This window comes from Ailuropoda melanoleuca, chromosome 1 (genome assembly GCF_002007445.2).
Source record: "Ailuropoda melanoleuca isolate Jingjing chromosome 1, ASM200744v2, whole genome shotgun sequence".
NCBI classification, from domain to species: Eukaryota; Metazoa; Chordata; class Mammalia; order Carnivora; family Ursidae; genus Ailuropoda; species Ailuropoda melanoleuca.
Window position 1 is genome coordinate 124,859,364 of NC_048218.1, and position 19,953 is coordinate 124,879,316.

General features: G+C 35.2%; 1 protein-coding gene across 1 annotated transcript in view; it reads left to right on the top strand.

Annotated features, from left to right (window-relative positions):
• Nucleotides 1–19,953, top strand: part of COG5 (component of oligomeric golgi complex 5) — a 285,065-nt gene that overhangs the window by 182,936 nt on the left and 82,176 nt on the right. Inside the window, exon 11 of the mRNA XM_034666445.1 lies at nt 18,312–18,393. Coding sequence (XP_034522336.1) covers nt 18,312–18,393 — 82 coding nt within the window. The remainder of the gene's footprint in view (nt 1–18,311; nt 18,394–19,953) is intronic.

Below are 19,953 nucleotides of genomic sequence, written 5' to 3' on the forward strand. Positions count from 1 at the left end.
AAACTGATCATCACAACAAGTAAGGATAGTAATGAATTTTAACCTATTGAATAAAATAAAAATTCAGAGGTCTGTATGTCAAGCTAGAGAAAGAGATGGATGGACTGACAAGTAAGAAGGGAAAACTCCCTTGAATTGAACTGTGAGCTAATGAAAACAGAAAAAACAATGAAATAAACAAGATAACTATTTTGCAACTATTATAATAAACTTTGATTCAGTCAGTAATCATCAGTGGATGCTAAATCTGGAGGAAGGAGAGCTTGATAAGGAACAGTATATTTACATGGTATTAAAGTGTCTCCCCAGTAATTGCTTATTAATTCCAAAAAAGAAAGGTAGCTACTATACAGTAGAAGAATCAGATAACACTTTATGCAATCACAATTAATACCCCCAATACCCTGCAAATATACATGATATCCCGAGGACGTATTACTCATGTTGTATTCCAGACAAAGATGCATAACCTGAGTCTAATTATGTGGAAACAAGATAGATCTAAACTTTTGGACAATCTGTAAAATAACTAGTCTTCACTGCTTAAAAATATCAATGATAAAGATTAAAAATAGTTTCATAATAGGTAAGACTTTATATAAAGGGATATGACAGCAAACTGTAAAATACATGATGCTGGTCTAGGTCCTGTTCCAGAAAAAAAAAAAGATGCTATAAAAAACATTGGACAGTTCATGAAATCGGGATATGAAAGGTATATGATATATGTGTAACAAGGTTAAAAATCCCAAGTTTGATCATTGTAGTATGGGTATTTAGAAGAATGTCTTTATTTCTAGGTATTTCTAGGGGGTCACTTAATTATTTAGTGGTACAGGGCTCTGATATACAAGTTACTCTCAGTTGTTTGCATGAGGGAGGGAGAGCGAGCGAGAGAGAACGATAGTGATAAAGTAGATGTGGCTCAATGTTAGGTAACAAGTGGTGAATTGGAGTGAACAAACAGGATTTGGGGAGGGCGTTTATTCTTGCAGCTTTTCTCTAAGTGTAAAATTTTTCTATAAGTTCAAAATTTAAAGTTTAAAGGAAAAAAGATACCATGAAAAACTTCATGCCAACTAATTTAAAAGGCAGGTGAAATGCACACATTTCTAGAAAAACATAACTTGTCAAAATTGTTCACGTAGGGTTAGACACTATGCATAGTCCTTTAACCTTGAAAGGAATTGAATTGCTAGTTCAAAGTCTTTATACCAAGAAACCAGTAGTTTCAGATGGTTTTTCAAGCAACTTCTACCAAAATTTTAAGAGACAGATCATCCTTTTTTCTTTTTTTAAGGGAAGAAAACCTCCCTCACTCATTTTATAAGACTAAAAAGTAACCTTTATACCAAACAGGTTAAAGATTACAAGAAAGGAAAATTACAGTCCAGTCATGCTCAGGCATATACACTGAAAAATCTTAAAATATTAGTACACCAAGCATAGCAGTAAGTAAAAATGATACATCCCAGTAGATAGAGAAAGAGTACTTGACAAAATTCACGATGATAAGAAATACTAGCAAACTAAGAGAAAGGGACTTTCTTAAATTGATAAAGGATATCTAATAAAACCTTTAACAGTCATCATTCTTACTGATAAAATGTGAAAAGCATTGCCTTTACAGTCAGGGGAAAGGCCAGGATGCCCACTGTCCTTTCTGCTTTTCACCATTGCCCTGCAGGGCCAACCCAACGTAGTAAGAGAAGAAAAATAAATTAGATAATAGATTTCAGATACCCCGAAAGAATTCATTCCTGTTGCTTTTCTGTACATTTAAAACAAATCTTAGACCTGTCAGAATCAACAGAAAGCTACATGTCTTTCTCTGGAAAATTGAACTCGTCTAGGACTGCCTATAATTTAAAATTGATGTCTTCATTTTGGTTCCGACTTTTATGCTGTTCTTTCCCTCTCTTTCTTTCTCTTTCTCTGTCCCTCTCTGTACCAATTATTTCTCTATAACGTTTTCCGTACCATGTATCAAATGTTGGTTTTTGAAAGTCCTGGACATGAACACAACTGGAAATATAACATTTGTTTACTGATTAGGATCATCTGTAATGATGACACTTTCAAAGTGTTTAAACATCCTTAAAGTCACTCTGATTCTTTTCTTTTTAATTTTTGCTCTTTTTTTTCCTGGGGTCTTCTTAGATAAAATGTCTTTTTTTTTTTTTTAAGACTTTATTTATTTATTTGTCAGAGGGAGAGAGAGCGCGCACAGGCAGAGGGAGAGGGAGAAGTAGGAGTAAACTTCCTGCTGAGCAAGGAGCCAGACACAGGACTCGATTCCAGGATCCTGGGATCATGACCCTGACTGAAGGCAGGCACACCGACAGATCCACCCAGGTGTCCCCTTAAATAAAATGTCTAATTCATGTTTGACCTATGAAAGGAAATACTATCTGATACTGAAATGAGCATATTTACAAAATATAATTGAATGTTTTGCTGGGCACTGGGATAAAAATTTGACCAAAGTGACATAGTCCTTGCCTTTAGACAACTTATTTCCCCACTGGTTTCCTCTCCAGTCATATTTGTTCCATTTGTGGATCCCTTCACAAGGACGTACTTGTTATGATAGTCTATGGGAGTACTAACAGAAAATACCTTTTAATAGTTTATAGTGGTAAAATATTAAAGTATCTGAAGAAGGAAAGCTTATTGTAGGAAGACCTATAGAAAGACTTCTGTAATAGGTTTATTCTCGGTGTGCAAAAATGATATTTAGACTCTGTAGAAGAACTGAACTTTCTGTCAAGAGTCATAGACTTCTCTAACCAGCAACCAATTATGGTTCCTCCGAATTCTCTACAGCATCAATTAGTCTATATTAGGGATTAAGTATACTTCCTCAAAATTCTCTACAGCATCAATTAGTCTATATTAGGGATTAAAGCTACTTAAGTACAAGTGAAAGATGTTAATAGTTCTCTTAAGTAACTATGCAGGAGTGCTTTAGTCAGGCTTAATGTATACTTGTGTATTCTGTTATAAAAAGAAATCTTATATTAGGCTGCTTGCTCAAGTAGAAATCTGATGCTGAAATGAAATGTTACTTTCTTTTTAGTAATCCAATTAGTTAAGATTTGACATTTGATAATTCTATTTTTAATTTTTTGAGGAGCCTCCATAGTGTTTTCCATAGCAACTGGGCCATTTTACATTCCCATCATAGCGCACAAGGGTCCTATTCTCCACATCCTTACCAACAGTTATTATTTTCTTAGTTTTGAATAGTGGCCATCCTAACAGGTATGAGGTCATATCTCATTATGGTTTTGGTTTGCATTTCCTATGATTAGTGATAATGATCTTTTCATATGCTTGTTAACCATTTGTGTTGTCTTCCATGGAGAAATGTTTACTCAAGTCCTTTACACATTTTTTAATAGAGTTATTTGTTTCTTGTTGTCATTGTGTTTGTAGAAGTGTTCTGTTGGCTTTTTTTTTTTTTTAAAGTAAGCTCTACACCTAACACGGTGCTTCAACCCTTGACCTTGAGATAAAGGGTGACATGCTCAACCGACTGAGCCAGCCAGTTGCCCTACAGTTTTTCACGTATTCTGGACTTCAAGATATATGGCTAGCAAATATTTTCTCCCATTCTGTATGTTGCCTTTTCTTTCTGTTGATTATTTCATTTGCCACACAGAAGTTTTGAAGTTTGATGTAGCTCCATTTGCTTAGTTTTGCTTTTGATGCCTGTAGTTTGATGTTAAATCCATGAAATCACCACCAAATCCGGTATCATGAAACTTTTCCCTTGTATTTTCTTTTATAAGCGTTGTAATTTTAGGTCTTATATTTAGGGGTTTGATTCATTTTGAATTTTTATATGTGGTGTAAAGCAAAGGTCTAATTTCTTCCTTTTGCACATGGATATCCAGTTTTTTTCAACACCATTTGTTGAACAGACTATCCTTTCCCCGTTTTGTAGCTGTTGAACACTCGTCAGAGATCATGCAACCATGTATGTGAGTATTTATTTCTGTGCTCTCTATTCTGTTCCATTTGTTTATATGTCTGTCTTTATACTAGTACCATATTATTTTTGATTAGCTTTGTAATATGTTTTGAACTCAGGAAGTCTGAGACCTCCAGCTCTGTTTTTCTTCCTCAAGGTTGTTTTGGCTGTTTGGGGTCCTTTGAGATTCCATGTGAATTTTAAATGTTTTTTTTTCTATTTCTGCAAAATATTCCTTTGTGATTTTGATAGTGATTGCATTGAATCTTTAGGTTGCTTTGGGTGCTATGTACATTTTAACAGTATTAAGTCTTCCAACCCAGGAACACCAGATAATGTTTTGTTTATTTGTGTCATCTTTAATTTCTTCCCACAGTGTTTTGTGGTTTTAAGTGTACAAGTCCTTTACCTCAATTGTTAAGTTTATTCTAAGCATTTCATTCTTTTTGGTGCTTTTGTAAGTGGGATTACTATTGTGATTTCCTCTTCAGATTGTTTGTTGTTAGTGTGTAGAAGTGCAACTGATATTTATGGGTTGGTTTTGTATTCTGCAACTTTGATGAATTCATTTATTCTAACAGTTTTTTAAATGGACTCTTTAGGATGTTGTACATAGAAGGTCATATACTTTCCACTTTTCTCTTTCCCTCCCAAGGGAGAAAATGCTAGCTGGAATTTTCCTGTCAGTTCTGAGCTATGCTAGCTTGAGAGAGGAACTGACATGATTGAAATGAAATTATTTTTATTACCATTTCAGTGCCTTTTTTCTTGACTTTGAGCTTGCGTGGAGTACTGTGACTTCTTAACTGGTTTCTGGAGTTCTAGTAAAGGAGTTTTGGACCATATATTGTTGTTAGGTCAGTGTTTTTGTGGGTGGGCAAGAGATGCTTCCTTTCCACCATCTGATATTGCTGAATTTCTTGATTTTTTAAAATAACATATTGACACGAGTTTTTCTATTCTTGCTTTTCTGCTTTTTGTAGAAGGAAACAGTAGGCCAATATTTGCCTTACTGTTTGGTTGATACAAATATGGGAAATAAGAGCTAGATACTTGAAAAGTAGTTTCATATAGTACATTACTTATCATGTTAATTCTGTTGACTAGAGAGAATTAAGCCATGGCATGTTAATTTGATATTTTAAGGCAAGCATTGTATTATTTCACTTTAATTTGTATCTCTGTCCTTTATTTAACAAGAGAAACTAAAGATCTTTAAGGATCTGAATTTCAGCATGAATCCACGTTTAAGCATATGTCAATATGCATGCTTTTGTGTATATGTACATGTCTGTATGTGAGAAAAAATGAATTATGAATGTGAATGTTTGGATATTCTTAGTCATGTTGGTACTAATTTAACTGATTGTAAAAGAATTCAGGCATTTGTTTATATTCTGGGGGAGGGGAAGAAAATAAATAACACCACAACTAAAGTCCGTAGTAAAATATGTATTTTCTAACAGTATAATTTATCTAATACATAATATACATCAAACTTAAGACCATAATAAAACTTTTAAAGACACATGATTTTAAAAGATCTAATGAAATTGCTTTTGGTAGAGTCTGGCTTATTTTATATATGAAAAGTTTTCAGTTGTTACTATATTTATTTTAGATTATATCTCCATAAAAATGAGTTTTTGCATTGAGAGGAATCCTTTAACTGTAGGAACATATATATCTTTTGGAATCTCACTATTTCCTCAAAGTAAAGAAGACATGAAATAGAAATTTTTAGTAGCTCTTTAAGTAGTTTTGTCTGCATAGCATATATTTACAAGCAAACGATTACTTTTTGTTAGATTATAGTAAAATATTTCAGAATATTAGGAAAATGGAGTATGTCTAAGTTCTTATTAAATTGTTATTGAGTGCCTGCCGTATTCCATATTCCGGGCACTGTGATAGTGACTGGAGATACCAGAATGAGCAGAACAGAATCAGGTACTAATCGGAGAAATAAACATTAACCAAACAATTGTATAAATGCTGGTTTATAATTGTGATAGCTTACAAAGACTTTCAGGGTTCTATGAAAATACATAATGTGACCTCATTAAATGAATTTTAAAAAGCTTAGATGTTAACGATGAGTTGGCTTGGTGAAAGGAAGAAGTATATAAAAAGAATGGAGCGTTATCCTTTTCAGGGACCGATAGAAGTCCAATGTGGCTGGAGGGGGAAGAGTATTTCCTAATGTGCCTAGAGTGTCCAGAAGAGGTCCATGTACTATTTTACAGATTTTGAACTTTTATCTTAAGCACAAGTGACATGATTCATATTTATAATTTTTAATGTTAATTACACTGTGGGGTGTAGATTGGAGGGGGCCAACTCTAGAGAAAGGTGGCCTGTTGCAGGAATTCAGAAAGAGATAGCGAGGGTTGTTTTAGTTTCCTAGGGCTGCTGTAATGAAGTTCCACAAACTGAGTGGTTTAACAAAAAAAATGTGTTTTCTCATACCTGGAAATAGAAGTCTGGGGTCAGGATGTTTAACAGAGTTGGATCTGTCTGAGAGCCACTGGGGAAGGATCTCTTTGTTCCAGGACTCTCTTTTTGGCTTGTAAATAGCTGTCCTCTTCCTGTGTCTTCAGACCATCTTCCTTCTATATGTGTCTGTGTTCATATATCCTCTTCTTACTGGATTAGAGTCCATCCCAATGATCCCATTTTAACTTCACCCTCTAAAGACTGTATCTCTCAGTATGGTGACATTCTTAGGTATGGGAAACTTAGGATTTCAACATACGAATTTTGTGGGGAAATGATTTGGCCTGTAACAATGATTAACATTGATGGCAGTGAAAATGGGAGACAAGGGGAGTGATTCGAGAATTACTTAGGAGAAAAAACTGATACATCTTAGTAATAGATTAGAAATGGTGAGATGGAGAAGAAGGTATCAAGATGACTTTGTTTGGGTTTGACAAAGGTTCTGGGAGATAGTACTGATTTCATTTAGGAACATAAACTGAGAAGTATATTTAAGAAGAAAGGTGATGAGGGGCTCAGTTGATTAAGTGTCCAACTCTTGATCTCAGCTCAGGTCTTGATCTCACCGTTGTGTGTTCAAGTCCCTCATTGGGCTCCGTGCTTGGTGTGGAGCCTACATTAAAAAAAAAAATAGAGGAAGGATGATGAGCTCTATGTTCAGGTGTTCATTCATGTGACATCCATGTGAAGATGTCAGCTAGGCAATTTAATATGTGGAACTAAAGCTCAGAAGAGAGGCTGAGGCTAGAGACATAAATTTGAGAGACATGAATTCATAGATGGCAGTCAAAGCCATGATAATGGATGAAATTGGCTATAGAGAAAAAAGAAAGGTACCTAGATGGAGTCCAAAGAAAATGCAACTTATAAAATTCATATAGAACCGTATTTTCCAAAGAGGTGTTTGCAGTTTGATGTGGAGAAAGATAATTAAAATTTCTACCCATACATTTAAAAAGTTTTATCCTTTAAACTATTTCATATATTTTATATTATATGTATCTTAACATAGTAGTACTTGTATAATTTTAAATAAGTAAGCATATTTTGGAGTGCATATCAAAAAATATTTTCCATTGGGTGAGTTTGGGAAACACTGTAACGGAGGAGGCAACAAGGAGTACCCCAGGAGGAGGATGAAACCAAAAAGAATATGGCAAGGGAAGCTGTGGGACTGGATTTAAGGAGAGCATGGCTCATACTAAATCTAATTTGAAATTTTAAATACCAGTAAGCCATGCATTCTCAACAAGGGCAATATTGACCCCAAGAGGGAGAAATAGTTCTGCTGTTTTGTTTTGTTTTGTTTTGTAGGGAAAGGGGAGGCACAGAACATCTTAGATATTATAATGGTTTGTGGCCTCTACAGCTCAACCCTGCCCTACAAAATCTTATTTATTAGTATTTAATTTCCCTTATTAGCAAGAAACTAAATTAAATTTGAATTAAGTACACTATAATTATATAAGCATGATATATGTATTATATATTTGTATGCAATTAATTTACTTTAGTTTTCTCTTTGAAGGGACAATAATGAAAAAAGGTTGAGCAACACAATAAACTATATAGAAAGGGCTTTAAAACCCTTTTGTGCTGTAGTTTAACAGTACTCTCTAGGGAAGAGTATAGGATTTGAGTTTGAGGAGGAACTTTAAATTTTTGCCTCATTTATTTCAGCATTGAATATTTTTACATCAAAAATGTATTCTTCTGTTTATAATTTAGATTATCTAATTACTCATCCCAAAATTAAAAAGAGGGAAGAAACCATCATATGTAATCCTATCACCCAGAAATAATCTGTTAACATTTTGTTTATAGTTTTTCTGTTTAACTCTATACATTTTATATCAAGCCCTATCTGTTCTACCTTCAAACGGTATCTGAAATCTGGGGCGCCTGGGTGGCTCAGTGGTTAAGCGTCTGCCTTCGGCTCAAGTCATGATCCCAGCATTCTGGGATCGAGCCCTGCATCCATCCCCGCATCGAGCTCCGCATCGTGCTCCCTGCTCAGCGGGAAGCCTGCTTCTCCCTCTCTCCCTGCTTGTGTTCCCTCTCTCACTGTGTCTCTCTCTGTCAAATAAATTTTAAAAATCTTAAAAAAAAAAGTATCTGAAATCTGACTGCTTTTCACTACCTCCCATTACCACTTTAGTCTAATCCCCCATTTTTAAAAACAAAAAGTAGAATGTACCAAAAGTATTGTTCTTTTTCTTTGAACAATATACATATAAAAGCCAACATTTTGACTTCAGCCAAAATTCTTTTGTATAGGCTTTCTCATTTTGCTCTGTGGTGTTCATCTTGAAGTCCCTACTGAGTTTGTGTCTGCCTTCTTTTGTAATTGACACAGCAAAATGTTTCTCCCTGAAGGATATTTTCCAGTAAAAGTTTTTTCGTTTTTTTTTTTTTGTCTTCTGCTTGCCTCATGAGGATCCCTCTGCTTTGAATGCAGAAGATGATTAAGAGCTGATTTAAAATTCATATATATTTGGGTTCTTTGATCAAGTCTACAGGCTTTCTTACAACATGATCTCTCCACAGAGATGTCTGGCACAGAATCTTTGCTCAGTCTTTTACTTTCTCTTCTTTTTTAATCTTAACTCCCTCTGCTTCCCTCTGACCATCTCTCATTAAGCACTAACTTATAAACTCTTTATCTGAACTGATCCTCTACTCTCTCTTTGTCTCAAAGATACAGGTAGATTTTCCCTCTACTTTTGTTTTATAGTCTACCCTTTCCTAGAACATTCTCTGCTTTCACCAATACCAGCCTTTCCTGGCTACCCACTGTCAAGGGTCTACCATCTAAAACCAAAATTAAAATAAAACCCTTGGTCCTCTATCTCCACCTAAGTATTTTTTCCCTTCATGCGCAGGTTTGAGTAAGCTACTTTGTGTATCTATCTACTTTCTTATTTCTGTTTTGCTGCAAAACACTGAAATCAAGCTTCTGCATTGAAATGGTTCTTGTTAAATTCATTCTGATGACCCAACTACTAAATCATTCTTCTTTCCTCTATAACCTTCTTTTATTTCACTCCTTTGAGGCAATAGCTGTTTCTTCTGCTTAGCGCTTTCCTCCTTCACAGATACTACTAGTCTTCAGAATCCTTCATTGACTCTTCTTCCTCCACTTACCGCTCCTGTAGAAATAATTTATTTGTAAAATTTCAGGCCTAACACCAAAGTAGAGAGCCAAAGTACGGACACTGATTGACAGTGTACCCATCATCCAGCTTTAGCAGTTACTAACTTGTGACCGATCTTTTTTTTTTTTTTTTTTTTTGGTAACTGTCTACACTTACTCCTTTTCTCTACTCTGAATTATTTCTTCTGCCAACTTTTAAATAATGTTGTTCTTCTAGATCCCATCATCAACATTTTTTCCTTCTCATGCTACATGCAGTCAGTAGAAAAAAGCTTGCATATGCTAGCAGTTTCTACAACCTCCAAATGCTGATCACACCTGTATCCTTTTCTTCAGCTTAGATCCGGTTCCTTAGCAAGAGATTCATATTTACTCCCTTAGATCATCTTCACTTGGATGCACCACAGATTCTAGAAGCGTAAGCCTAAATGAGCTAATCTTTCTCTGCCTACCTGCTGCCCCTGCTAAAATTCCATTTAGATTGATCAATCTCCCATCTTCCCAGTCCTATACAAATATATCTAGTCCTAGCCCTTCATAAATATATTTAGTTGTTCATCAAGTCCCATCAGTGTTCCTGCTGCCATAGTAAAGTCCCTTTCACCTGCATTTTTTTTTCAGCAAATTCATAACTGATCTTATTTGCAGGCTCACTACCACCCCACATACTGTTCATCTTCCACATTATTATCAGAGCGATTTACCTAAAACACAAGTTTAATCATGGTATTCTCTCATTAAAATCCTTAAATATTTCACTGATATCTACATGATGAATTAAAACACTTCTTGATCTGGTTCTTGTCTTACTTTCTGTCCTCACCACTTCCCTTTTTCCCTGAATGCTCACTACGCATTCAGAGAACAGAAAAATGCTTTTCATGGGGCACGTGGCTGGCTCAGTTGGTGGAGCGTGTGACTCCTGATCTCAGGATTGTGAGTTGGAGCCCCACATTGGGTGTAGAGATTACTTAAAAATTTAAAAATATTTTTAAAAAATTTTAAAATCTTAAAAAAAAAGAAAAAAAATGCTTTTCACATCTTTATGCTCCGTTCATCCCTCTGTCTGGAATGCTCTCTGCTCATCTCTTCTTCCCATCTGTATGGTAAATTCCAGTCTTCTTTGGAATCTAGCCCAAGATATCCTGACTCTTCATAACAGTAAATTCTATAGATTATTATTATCCCTGTTGTTTACATAGCTTACAAGCTCAGAAAGATAAAGGACCTGCGCAAGGTTACAGAGCCAGTCAGTGGCAGACCTTGAGTATAAGTCAAGGTTATTTTACTTCAAAGCCCATACCCTTTCACCACACCTAAATGCAAGAACGTTCACTTGAAGGTTTGGACCTTATAACTATGTGCAGTAAGGTACTATCATACACATTTTAGCAAGAAAACCCATGGTAGTTTCCATGTTATAAAGACAAACTGAATAATATCTGCTTTGAAATCAGTTTTGTCCAATCATTCTAAGTTTCTCTATATTTAATTAAGTCAAAATTAATGACAAAAGCAAAGATCAAGCTGTTTTTCTAAATAACAGATTCATCCAAACATAATGTTTTAGAATTTCCTGTATATTTTTATACTATTTATATATTTAAAAAAAATTTTTTTAAAGTAGGCTCCACACCCAATGTGGGGCTTGAACTCATAACCCTGAGATTAAGACTTGTGTTCTCTGCCAACTGAGTCAGCCAGGCACCCCTATATTATTTATTTTTAAAATACTTCTGATTTTTGCTGTATTTTCAGCTTATTGGTCTCAGCCAAAGGTCCAGCTAAGTTTCAGAATTATAGTATTGTTTCTATTTATAACTAAGAAACTAAGCCAAGAGTTTTTTAAGTTGCAAACATTTCCCATAAATGATCTGATAACATGATTGCATTGAACTTAGTGAAAGTGCTGTGGTCTGAGTATTTCTATTCTCATAAAATTCATAGGTTGAAATCCTAACCCCAAGGCGATGCTATTAGGAGGTGGGGCCTTTAGGAAGTGATTAGGACCTGAGGGTAGAGCCTTCACAATAAAGAGACCGCAGAGAACTAGCTCCTCTTTTCTGCCATTTGAGGTTACAGTGAAAACAGCCATCTGTAAGGAATAAGGTCCTAACTAGACACTGAATCTGCCAGAACTATGATCTTGGACTTCCTGCCTCTAGAACTGTGAGAAAAACGTTTGTGTTCTTTATAAGTCACCCAGTTTATGGCATTTTTGCTACAGCAGCCAAAATAGACTAAGAAAGTAAGACAGTATTGGATGTAGATTGTAAATAGATTAATATCAAATATCCTTCCAGTTGAAATCTAGTTGAATTAATAAAATCTAGAATTAATTTTGTTTCAACATACTTAGGAGCAATTATATGAAATGCTAATTTGGTTTGAAAGTGTAAGTAAAATGATTTTTTTTTTAAAGATTTTTTTTTATTTATTTGACAGAGATAGAGACAGCCAGCGAGAGAGGGAACACAAGCAGGGGGAGTGGGAGAGGAAGAAGCAGGCTCATAGCAGAAGAGCCTGATGTGGGGGCTCGATCCCAGAACGCTGGGATCACGCCCTGAGCCGAAGGCAGACGCTTAACCGCTGTGCCACCCAGGCGCCCCGTAAAATGATTTTTTTATGTATCTTTGTATTTTCCTATTTTTTGCAGGTATTTGTATTTGTAATATATTGTGGCTTTGACAAAATTTTTGATAATTCTTTGATAGAGTTAAGATCTCTTTACATTTTGGCAGAATTATATAGTATATATATGTGCACATCATATACAGAAGCATATATACATATATATAAACTCTTTGTTGTAATATCCTATCCCCAAATCTACATTTTCATTATTATCTTCTAAACTTTTCCCATCTGTCTGAATCTGCCTGAATATGCCTCATCTTCTTTTATCTTTCTGAAGCACGTTTCATGTCCTTTCTTGTTCCAACAACTGTTTGTGCTTTTTACTATACATCTTTGGTAACTGACTCTAGCTCTTAGTATGACAAGTCTTTGGACTTGACTAGTTGATTAATTGATTGAGTGATTGATTGATTCATTCATTTTCTTCAACAGCTATATAAAAGTTCTCCAAAGAAACAAAATCAGTAGGATCTATATATAGAGAGAGAAAGATTTATTATAAAGAATTGACTCACATTTTGGAGGCTGATAAGTCCAACATCTCAGTCAGTAAACTGGAGACCCGGGAGAACTGATGGTACGGTTCCGCTCTGAATCCGAAGGCTTGAGACCTAGCAAAGCCAATAGTGTAGTTCTGGCCCAAAGGTCTGCAGGCTGAGGACTCAGGAAGAGCCACTCTTTCAGTTTGAGTCATAAAGCAGGAAAAAAAAACCCTGATATTCCAGCTTGAAGAAAGTCAGGCAGAAGGAATTCTTTCTCAGCCTTTTTTGATCTCCTAGGCCTTCAGCTGATTGGATGAGGCCCACCCACATTATGGGTTCACTTGTTCTACCCATTCAACGCATTTCTACCCTTCACTCATTCTACCCATTCAACTGTTAAACTCATCCAGAAATCCCCTGACAGACACACTGGAAGTATATAGACCAAATACCTGGGGCACCCCATAGCCAGTCAAGTTGACTCATAATAGTAACCATCACAACAATAGTAGATAGTACTATGTAGCAGTCACTGGAGATACAGTGAGACATATTAGTTATTTTGGTTATATATTACAGAGAGTATTAGCAGGGATGACAAATATTTATATAATGCTTCCTATGCCAGGCACCATTTTAAGCACTTCATCAGAGTTAACCCATATAATCTTCGTGGTAATGTATGAAATGGGTTTCCATTTAGTAGATGAGGATACTGAAGTATAGAGAACCGAGCTTATCCATGGTCACAGTCAGTGGTAAGGTCTGGATTTGAACCTCAATATTCTGGCTCCAGAGTTCCTCTTCTTAACCGCTACTCTGTTCCTTTACTCACATAGAAAAATATCATTATGATGGGGAATATGGGATGCTGTAGAAGTATACAACAGAGTATGTTGAACCTAGGGCAACCAAGAGAGGAAACACTGAACTCTGAAGAAGGTGTGGGTTTTAAAAACTGCTAACTAAGAGTCTACAAAAGAACTCTCAAGAACCTGAAAGAATTTGAGTGTGATTGAATCTTTGACCTCAGTGGTGTGAAACAGAAAAAATAGGCTAAGAAAATCAAGTCATAAAGGTTTTATAAGTCAAATTAAGGAAGAATAATACTTCATATATCAAACAGACCTTAGATCAAATCCCAGTTTTGCTTCTTTCTGTTTAATTCTAAGCAGGTCACCTTATCTTTTTGAAATTCTGTTTTCTCTCTAGAAAGGGACTAAGAATGCCTTCTTTTGAGATTTTTTTCATCCGCTCAATAAATATTTATTGTATGTCTTTTATGTCTGGGTCACATTCTCAATGCTGAAATTACAGTGGTAAAACAGACAGAAAATGGTGCCTCTGCGGTCCTGGAGTTTACATTTTATGGGTTGTTTTAAGGTTTAAATGAGATAACATCCTGTAGTGCCTGTTACATAATGCACATTCAGAAAATGTCATTTTCTTGGCCAAGGTTTGTCTGGGTTCTCTGATTAAAAGTATGTAACTTCATGGATTTCAAGTTTTGAGTGACTTGTCACTAAGAAGGAAGAAATAGCCAGATTATTTGGGACTCAATATTTTCTTTTAAAAGAGTGTGTCAAGGAATTAGAATTTTCTTGTTTATTTTGGCAATTCTCTAAAGCCTTGAAGAATTTCTGCTATTTCTAGAAATCTGTTTCAGTAGTTCTGTGGAATTACAAAAGATGATTTACCTCAAAGGAATTTATGGTTAATTATAGGAATAATGATACATCTGAAAGAAATACAAGAAAAAAAACCTCTGGGGGAGATGAAAGGAAACAAAAATAATCCACACAACAAACACAGAAAACAAAGGAAATACAAAGAAGGCATAAAATGAAATGATAAATGCAAGAACAACTATTAGGAAAACATATTTGGTTTGTAATTTCTTATTAAGAGTCAAAAATTATATTTAAAAATAAAACTAAAATGTGTTATTTATAAGACATCACATCAAAAGCAAATAATATAGAATTAAACTAAATGGAGTGACAAACATTTCTCAAGTGAAAGCAATAGTGGTAGTATTAACTTCAGATAAAACAAATAATGGTATATAGAATAAAGAGGTTCACACAAATTATCTGTCACTAGTCTCTTCAAAAAATGGTGCTGTGAAAAACTGGATATCCTTGAACAGAATAAAAAAAGGCACCCTTACCTTACACCATATACAAAAATTAATTCAAAATGAATTAAAGTCCTAAATGTAAAGCCTAAAATTATAAAACTCCTAAAAGAAAACATAGGGGAAAAGCTTCATGAAATTGGACTTGGCAGTGATTTCATACATTAGATCAAAATCACAGGCAACAAAAGCAAAAACAGACCAATGGGACTACACCAAACTTCAGAACTTATGTGTGACAAAGGAATAAAAATGCAACATACAGAATGGGAGAAAATACTTGTAAGTCATATATCAGATAAGGCATTAGTCTCCAGAATATATAAAGAATTCCCACAACTCAACGACAACAACAACAAAACTGTATTAAAGAATGTGTAAATAGGACTTGAATAGACATTTCTCCAAAGAAGGCATAGAAGTAATCAATGAGCGTATGAAAAGATGCTCAGCGTCACTAGTCATCAGGAAATGCAAGTCTGAATAGTAAGATGTCACCTTGCATTCATCAAAGAACAGTGTATTGGTAAGGATATGGAGACACTGGTACCCTTGTGCACTGTTGATGAGAATGTAAAATGGTATAGCTGCTGAGAAAAACAGCATGGAAAGTTCCTCAAAAATTTAAAAGTAGAATTACCATATGATCCAGTAATCTCACCCCTGGAGACGCATAAAAGAATTGAAAACAGGATCTAGAAGAGCTATCTGCCCACCCACGTTCATTGCACCATTATTCCTAATACCCAAGAGATAGACACAATCCTATTGTCCATTGATGAGTGAATGGATGAAGAGAATATCACACACACACACACAAATACAGCCTTTAGAAAGAAGGAAATCCTGTCGCATGCTACAACATGGATGAAACTTGAGGATGTTGTGATAAATAAACCATTCAAAAAGACATGGTTCCACTTACCTGAGGTATACTAAAGTGGTTAAACTCTTAGAAAATGAAAGTAGGTAGGGCAGGTGGTTGGAAGGAGCTGGGGGGAGAAAGAAGGGTTCAGTAGGTACAGCATTTCAGTTTTGCAAGATAAAAAAGTTCTAGAGGTCTGTTGTACAATTAGATACATACAGTTAACACTACTGTACACTTAAAGATATTTAAGATAGAAAATACTGTATTTTTTTTAAGATTTTATTTTTTTAAGTAATCTTATGAACTCATGACTCCAAGATCAAGAGTCACATGTTCTGAATGAGTAGCCAGGCAACCCTAAATTTTGTGGGTTTTTTACTACCATTTTATGCATCATTTTCTATGAATTTTTTTAAAAATATGATTGTTTATTAAGTTTTTTATTAAATTAAAAGTATTAATTGCCTTGAATTCAGTCAGCTAAATTATTCTGTGGATTTCCTTACTGGAGACATTAAGTTATTATATTAATAGGTTTCCTTATACTAAATAATAATTAAATTGGGGACATAAATCCTACTTGTTTAGACTATTCAAATAATTATTTTAATACCTGTTGAAATCAATTTGCTTTTTCATATCTGAGAATTTTGTGCTTGTATTTTTAAGCAAGAATGACCCAAGTTTTCTTCCCTAAGGGTATGTATGTGGGTGTAGAATTAGATATATAGTCATCATATTTTCTTTATCCAGAGGAAGAGCTTTCAGTTTTTTACCATTTTGCTGTTCTTGCTGGGCGTTTCATATATGGCCTTTATTACGTTGAGGTAATTTCTGTTCCTAACTTTTTGAGTGATTTTATCATGAAAGGGTATTGAATTTTTTCAGATGCTTTAGTGTGTATCAGCTGAGATGGTCACATGCTTTTTGTCCTTCATTCTGTTAATGTGATATATTATAAAAGTTTTTTAATATGAAAACATTTCTTTAAGATACATGATATAGCAATACACATATCACATAAAATCTTAGGACTCTGAATCTATTTTCTGATCACTGCGTAAGAAGTGAACAATTACTTGATTTGCCTTTTTTATGGTATACAATACTCAGTTGAATTCAAAGCAGAAGATTTCTTAAACAATGAAAACAGAAGTATGTGTGCATAGGTATAAAAGTGAGAAATCAATACTTTTAATTGGTCACTTTTTTCTTTTATAACCTTGAAAATTGGAATTTTATTTGTTGCATGTCCAAAATAAAACAGAATTAGAGTTTTCTCATTTTTATGACATAATTGAATATTAGGTGTATTTTATTGTTATCAGGGCTAAGCATAGGAATTGTCATTTTCATACTTCAAAAGTAGAACATTGGCAATTTGATATTGTGTACCACACATGTAGAAATACCTTGAAAGTACTTGGTAAAGTTATTAGAAGTGTGATTCTGGTTTAACAGTATTAAAGTTTTTTGTCTCGTTTTAACAAATGATACTTGAACTATATTTCTCTTTTCTTTTTAGTGATTGCTTTCTAAAACACTTATTCAAAGTTGAATGAAGTATGGTGCTGAATAGTAGTAATTCCTGTGACTTTTAAAAATTTTTTTAACTGGGGGCAACTGGGTGGCTTAGTTGGTTAAGCGTCTGACTCTTGGTTTCAGCTCAGGTCATGATCTCATGGGTTGTGGGATCCAGCCAGAGTCAGGGTTCTCGCTCAGAAGGGAGTCTGCTTGAGAGATTCTCTGCCTCTGTTCTTCCCCCACTCATTCTCTCTTTCTCTCAATAAATAAATATGTCTTTAAAAAATACTTTTAACTGTATTTATACTTTATTTTTTAAAGATTTTATTTATTTGACAGAGATAGAGACAGCCAGCGAGAGAGGGAACACAGGCAGGGGGAGTGGGAGAGGAAGAAGCAGGCTCACAGCGGAAGAGCCTGATGTGGGGCTCGATCCCATAATGCCGGGATCACGCCCTGAGCCGAAGGCAGATGCTTAACCGCTGTGCCACCCAGGCTCCCCTGTATTTATACTTTAGGCAGTTCTCTCTTGTAATTGGTGAATTATACTCTGGTGATCATTCTGGTGTAAGCTTGCTTTGTTCATTGTTTTGTTATGGTCACACAATTACCTTCTGTATATGTAAGGAAGATGGTAATAACAATTATAATAATAATAACTAAATTCACTAAGGGCTTATTATATGTCAGGGACTGTCCCAGAACTACTTTTTGTTAACTTTTTAATCCTTATAATAATACTGCAATGAAATGTAGGCATCACCATTTTATAGATGGAAGGAGGCTCAGAATGATTTGTAAACAACTTGTCCAAGCTCACGCATAGCAGAGGATGATGACTGATTACTTGAACATGAGAACATGAAACATAATTTGAGTCATCCGTATATTTCTATTTAGTTACTTAATTCCATTGTTTGTTAGATGTCTTAGATTTCATTTCAATACATTTTTAATAAATTTTTAATGTTATATCTTCTTATCCATTACAGTTTTTAATGATTAATGAGTATATACCCTTTTTTGGGTCACAGGATGGACAACCTGAAATTTTGTACACTTTTTGGAATTCAGTTACTCAAGCACTTTCTTCTCAATTTCGCATGGCAACAGATTGTAAGTACGCTATTTATTCTGCTGTTACATTTCAAAGTTTTCCACATGCTTTAAAATATAATGTCAAGAACTTTTGCTTTATTGGTTTATAGTACACGTCTTTTTAAAACTCATTGGCTGATTGTCATTTCTTATGGTAGCCATGTATTTTGTTTTATAAACAATAAGTTAAATTTTTATGTTTTTTATAATTAGTATGTGGAATCACATTCTCCAGAAGAATGAGTTAATTCTCCATAATTCAAACATAGAGGAACTCCGAAGTTTTCCTTTGTAAAGCAGTTGATGTTGAAGAATTTAGTTGATGCTTATAGAATTATTTTCTAACTAAAAGGTATTAAAATATGAGACTTAATAGTTATTTCCTTATTATTAAAAATGAGGATTTGATGAATGAACAGATGAAATACCTTCATCATGAGTGCCTGGGTGGCTCAGTCGGTCAAGCATCTGCCTTCAGCTCAGGTCATGATCCTGGGGTCCTGGGATCGAGCCCTGCTTTTGGCTCCCTGCTCAGCGGGGAGTCTGCTTCTCCCTCTCCCTCTACCCCTCCTCACTGCTCGTGCTCTCTCTCTCTCACTCTCTCTCTCAAATAAATAAAATCTTAAAAAAAAAGGAAATACCTTCATCATGAATTAAAAGTTTCTTATTCAAACATAATCTCCAAAATTTGTCAATTTTTTTTTGTCATGAAATAATGGCAGTGCCTGCCTAATCAATGAATGTAAAAATGGTTTTAGGAGTTTGTGTGTAAACTCTTGTTTACAAATGTTACTGAAAGTAGGTAGTAGATGTAAACTTTATTTAGTCCCTGGCAATCTGGAGTTGAATAAATCACACTACCTGCCTCCCTACTATTTTTTTTTCTTTTTGGAGGGGGGAGTGGGGACATGCAGAGGGAGAAGAAAGAGAATCTTAAGCAGGCTCCACACTCAGCATGGAGCCCCACGAGGGAGTCAATCTCATAGGCTCCATGCCCAGTGAGAGCCTAAAGCAGGGTTTGATCTCAGAACTCAGAGATCATAACCTGAGCTGAAATCAAGAGTCAGACGCTTAGCTGAATGAGCCACCCAGGCACCCCTGCCTCCCTACTACTCTTTCTAAGGAAATATGCAGCAAGGCAGTGACCACAGAGGAGGTCTTCATTCATGTGTGGTCAAACAGAGCTTAAGCAGAGTGTATATTTAGAATTGATTCACTCCATTTACTTTTGCAGATTATACTACTCCAAGAATACTTTGCATCTCCCTGCATTGTGCTTCTATTTTGGTCAGCTTTTTTGAGATATAATGTATATACAGTAAAATTCACCAGTTACAAGCAGAAAATTCTAGGAGTTTTGACAAGGTTATTTCTTTGAATATAGATCAGAAAGACTGTACTCCACCTATTGACTGCTTGTAGAAAATCATGTAGTTAGGGGTGCCTGGGTGGCTCAGCCGTCAAGCATCTGCCTTAGGCTCAGGGCGTGATCCCAAGGTCCTGAGATTGAGCCCCACATCGGGCTCCCTGCTCGGCGGGAAGCCTGCTTCTCCCTCTCACGCTCCCCTTGCTTGTGTT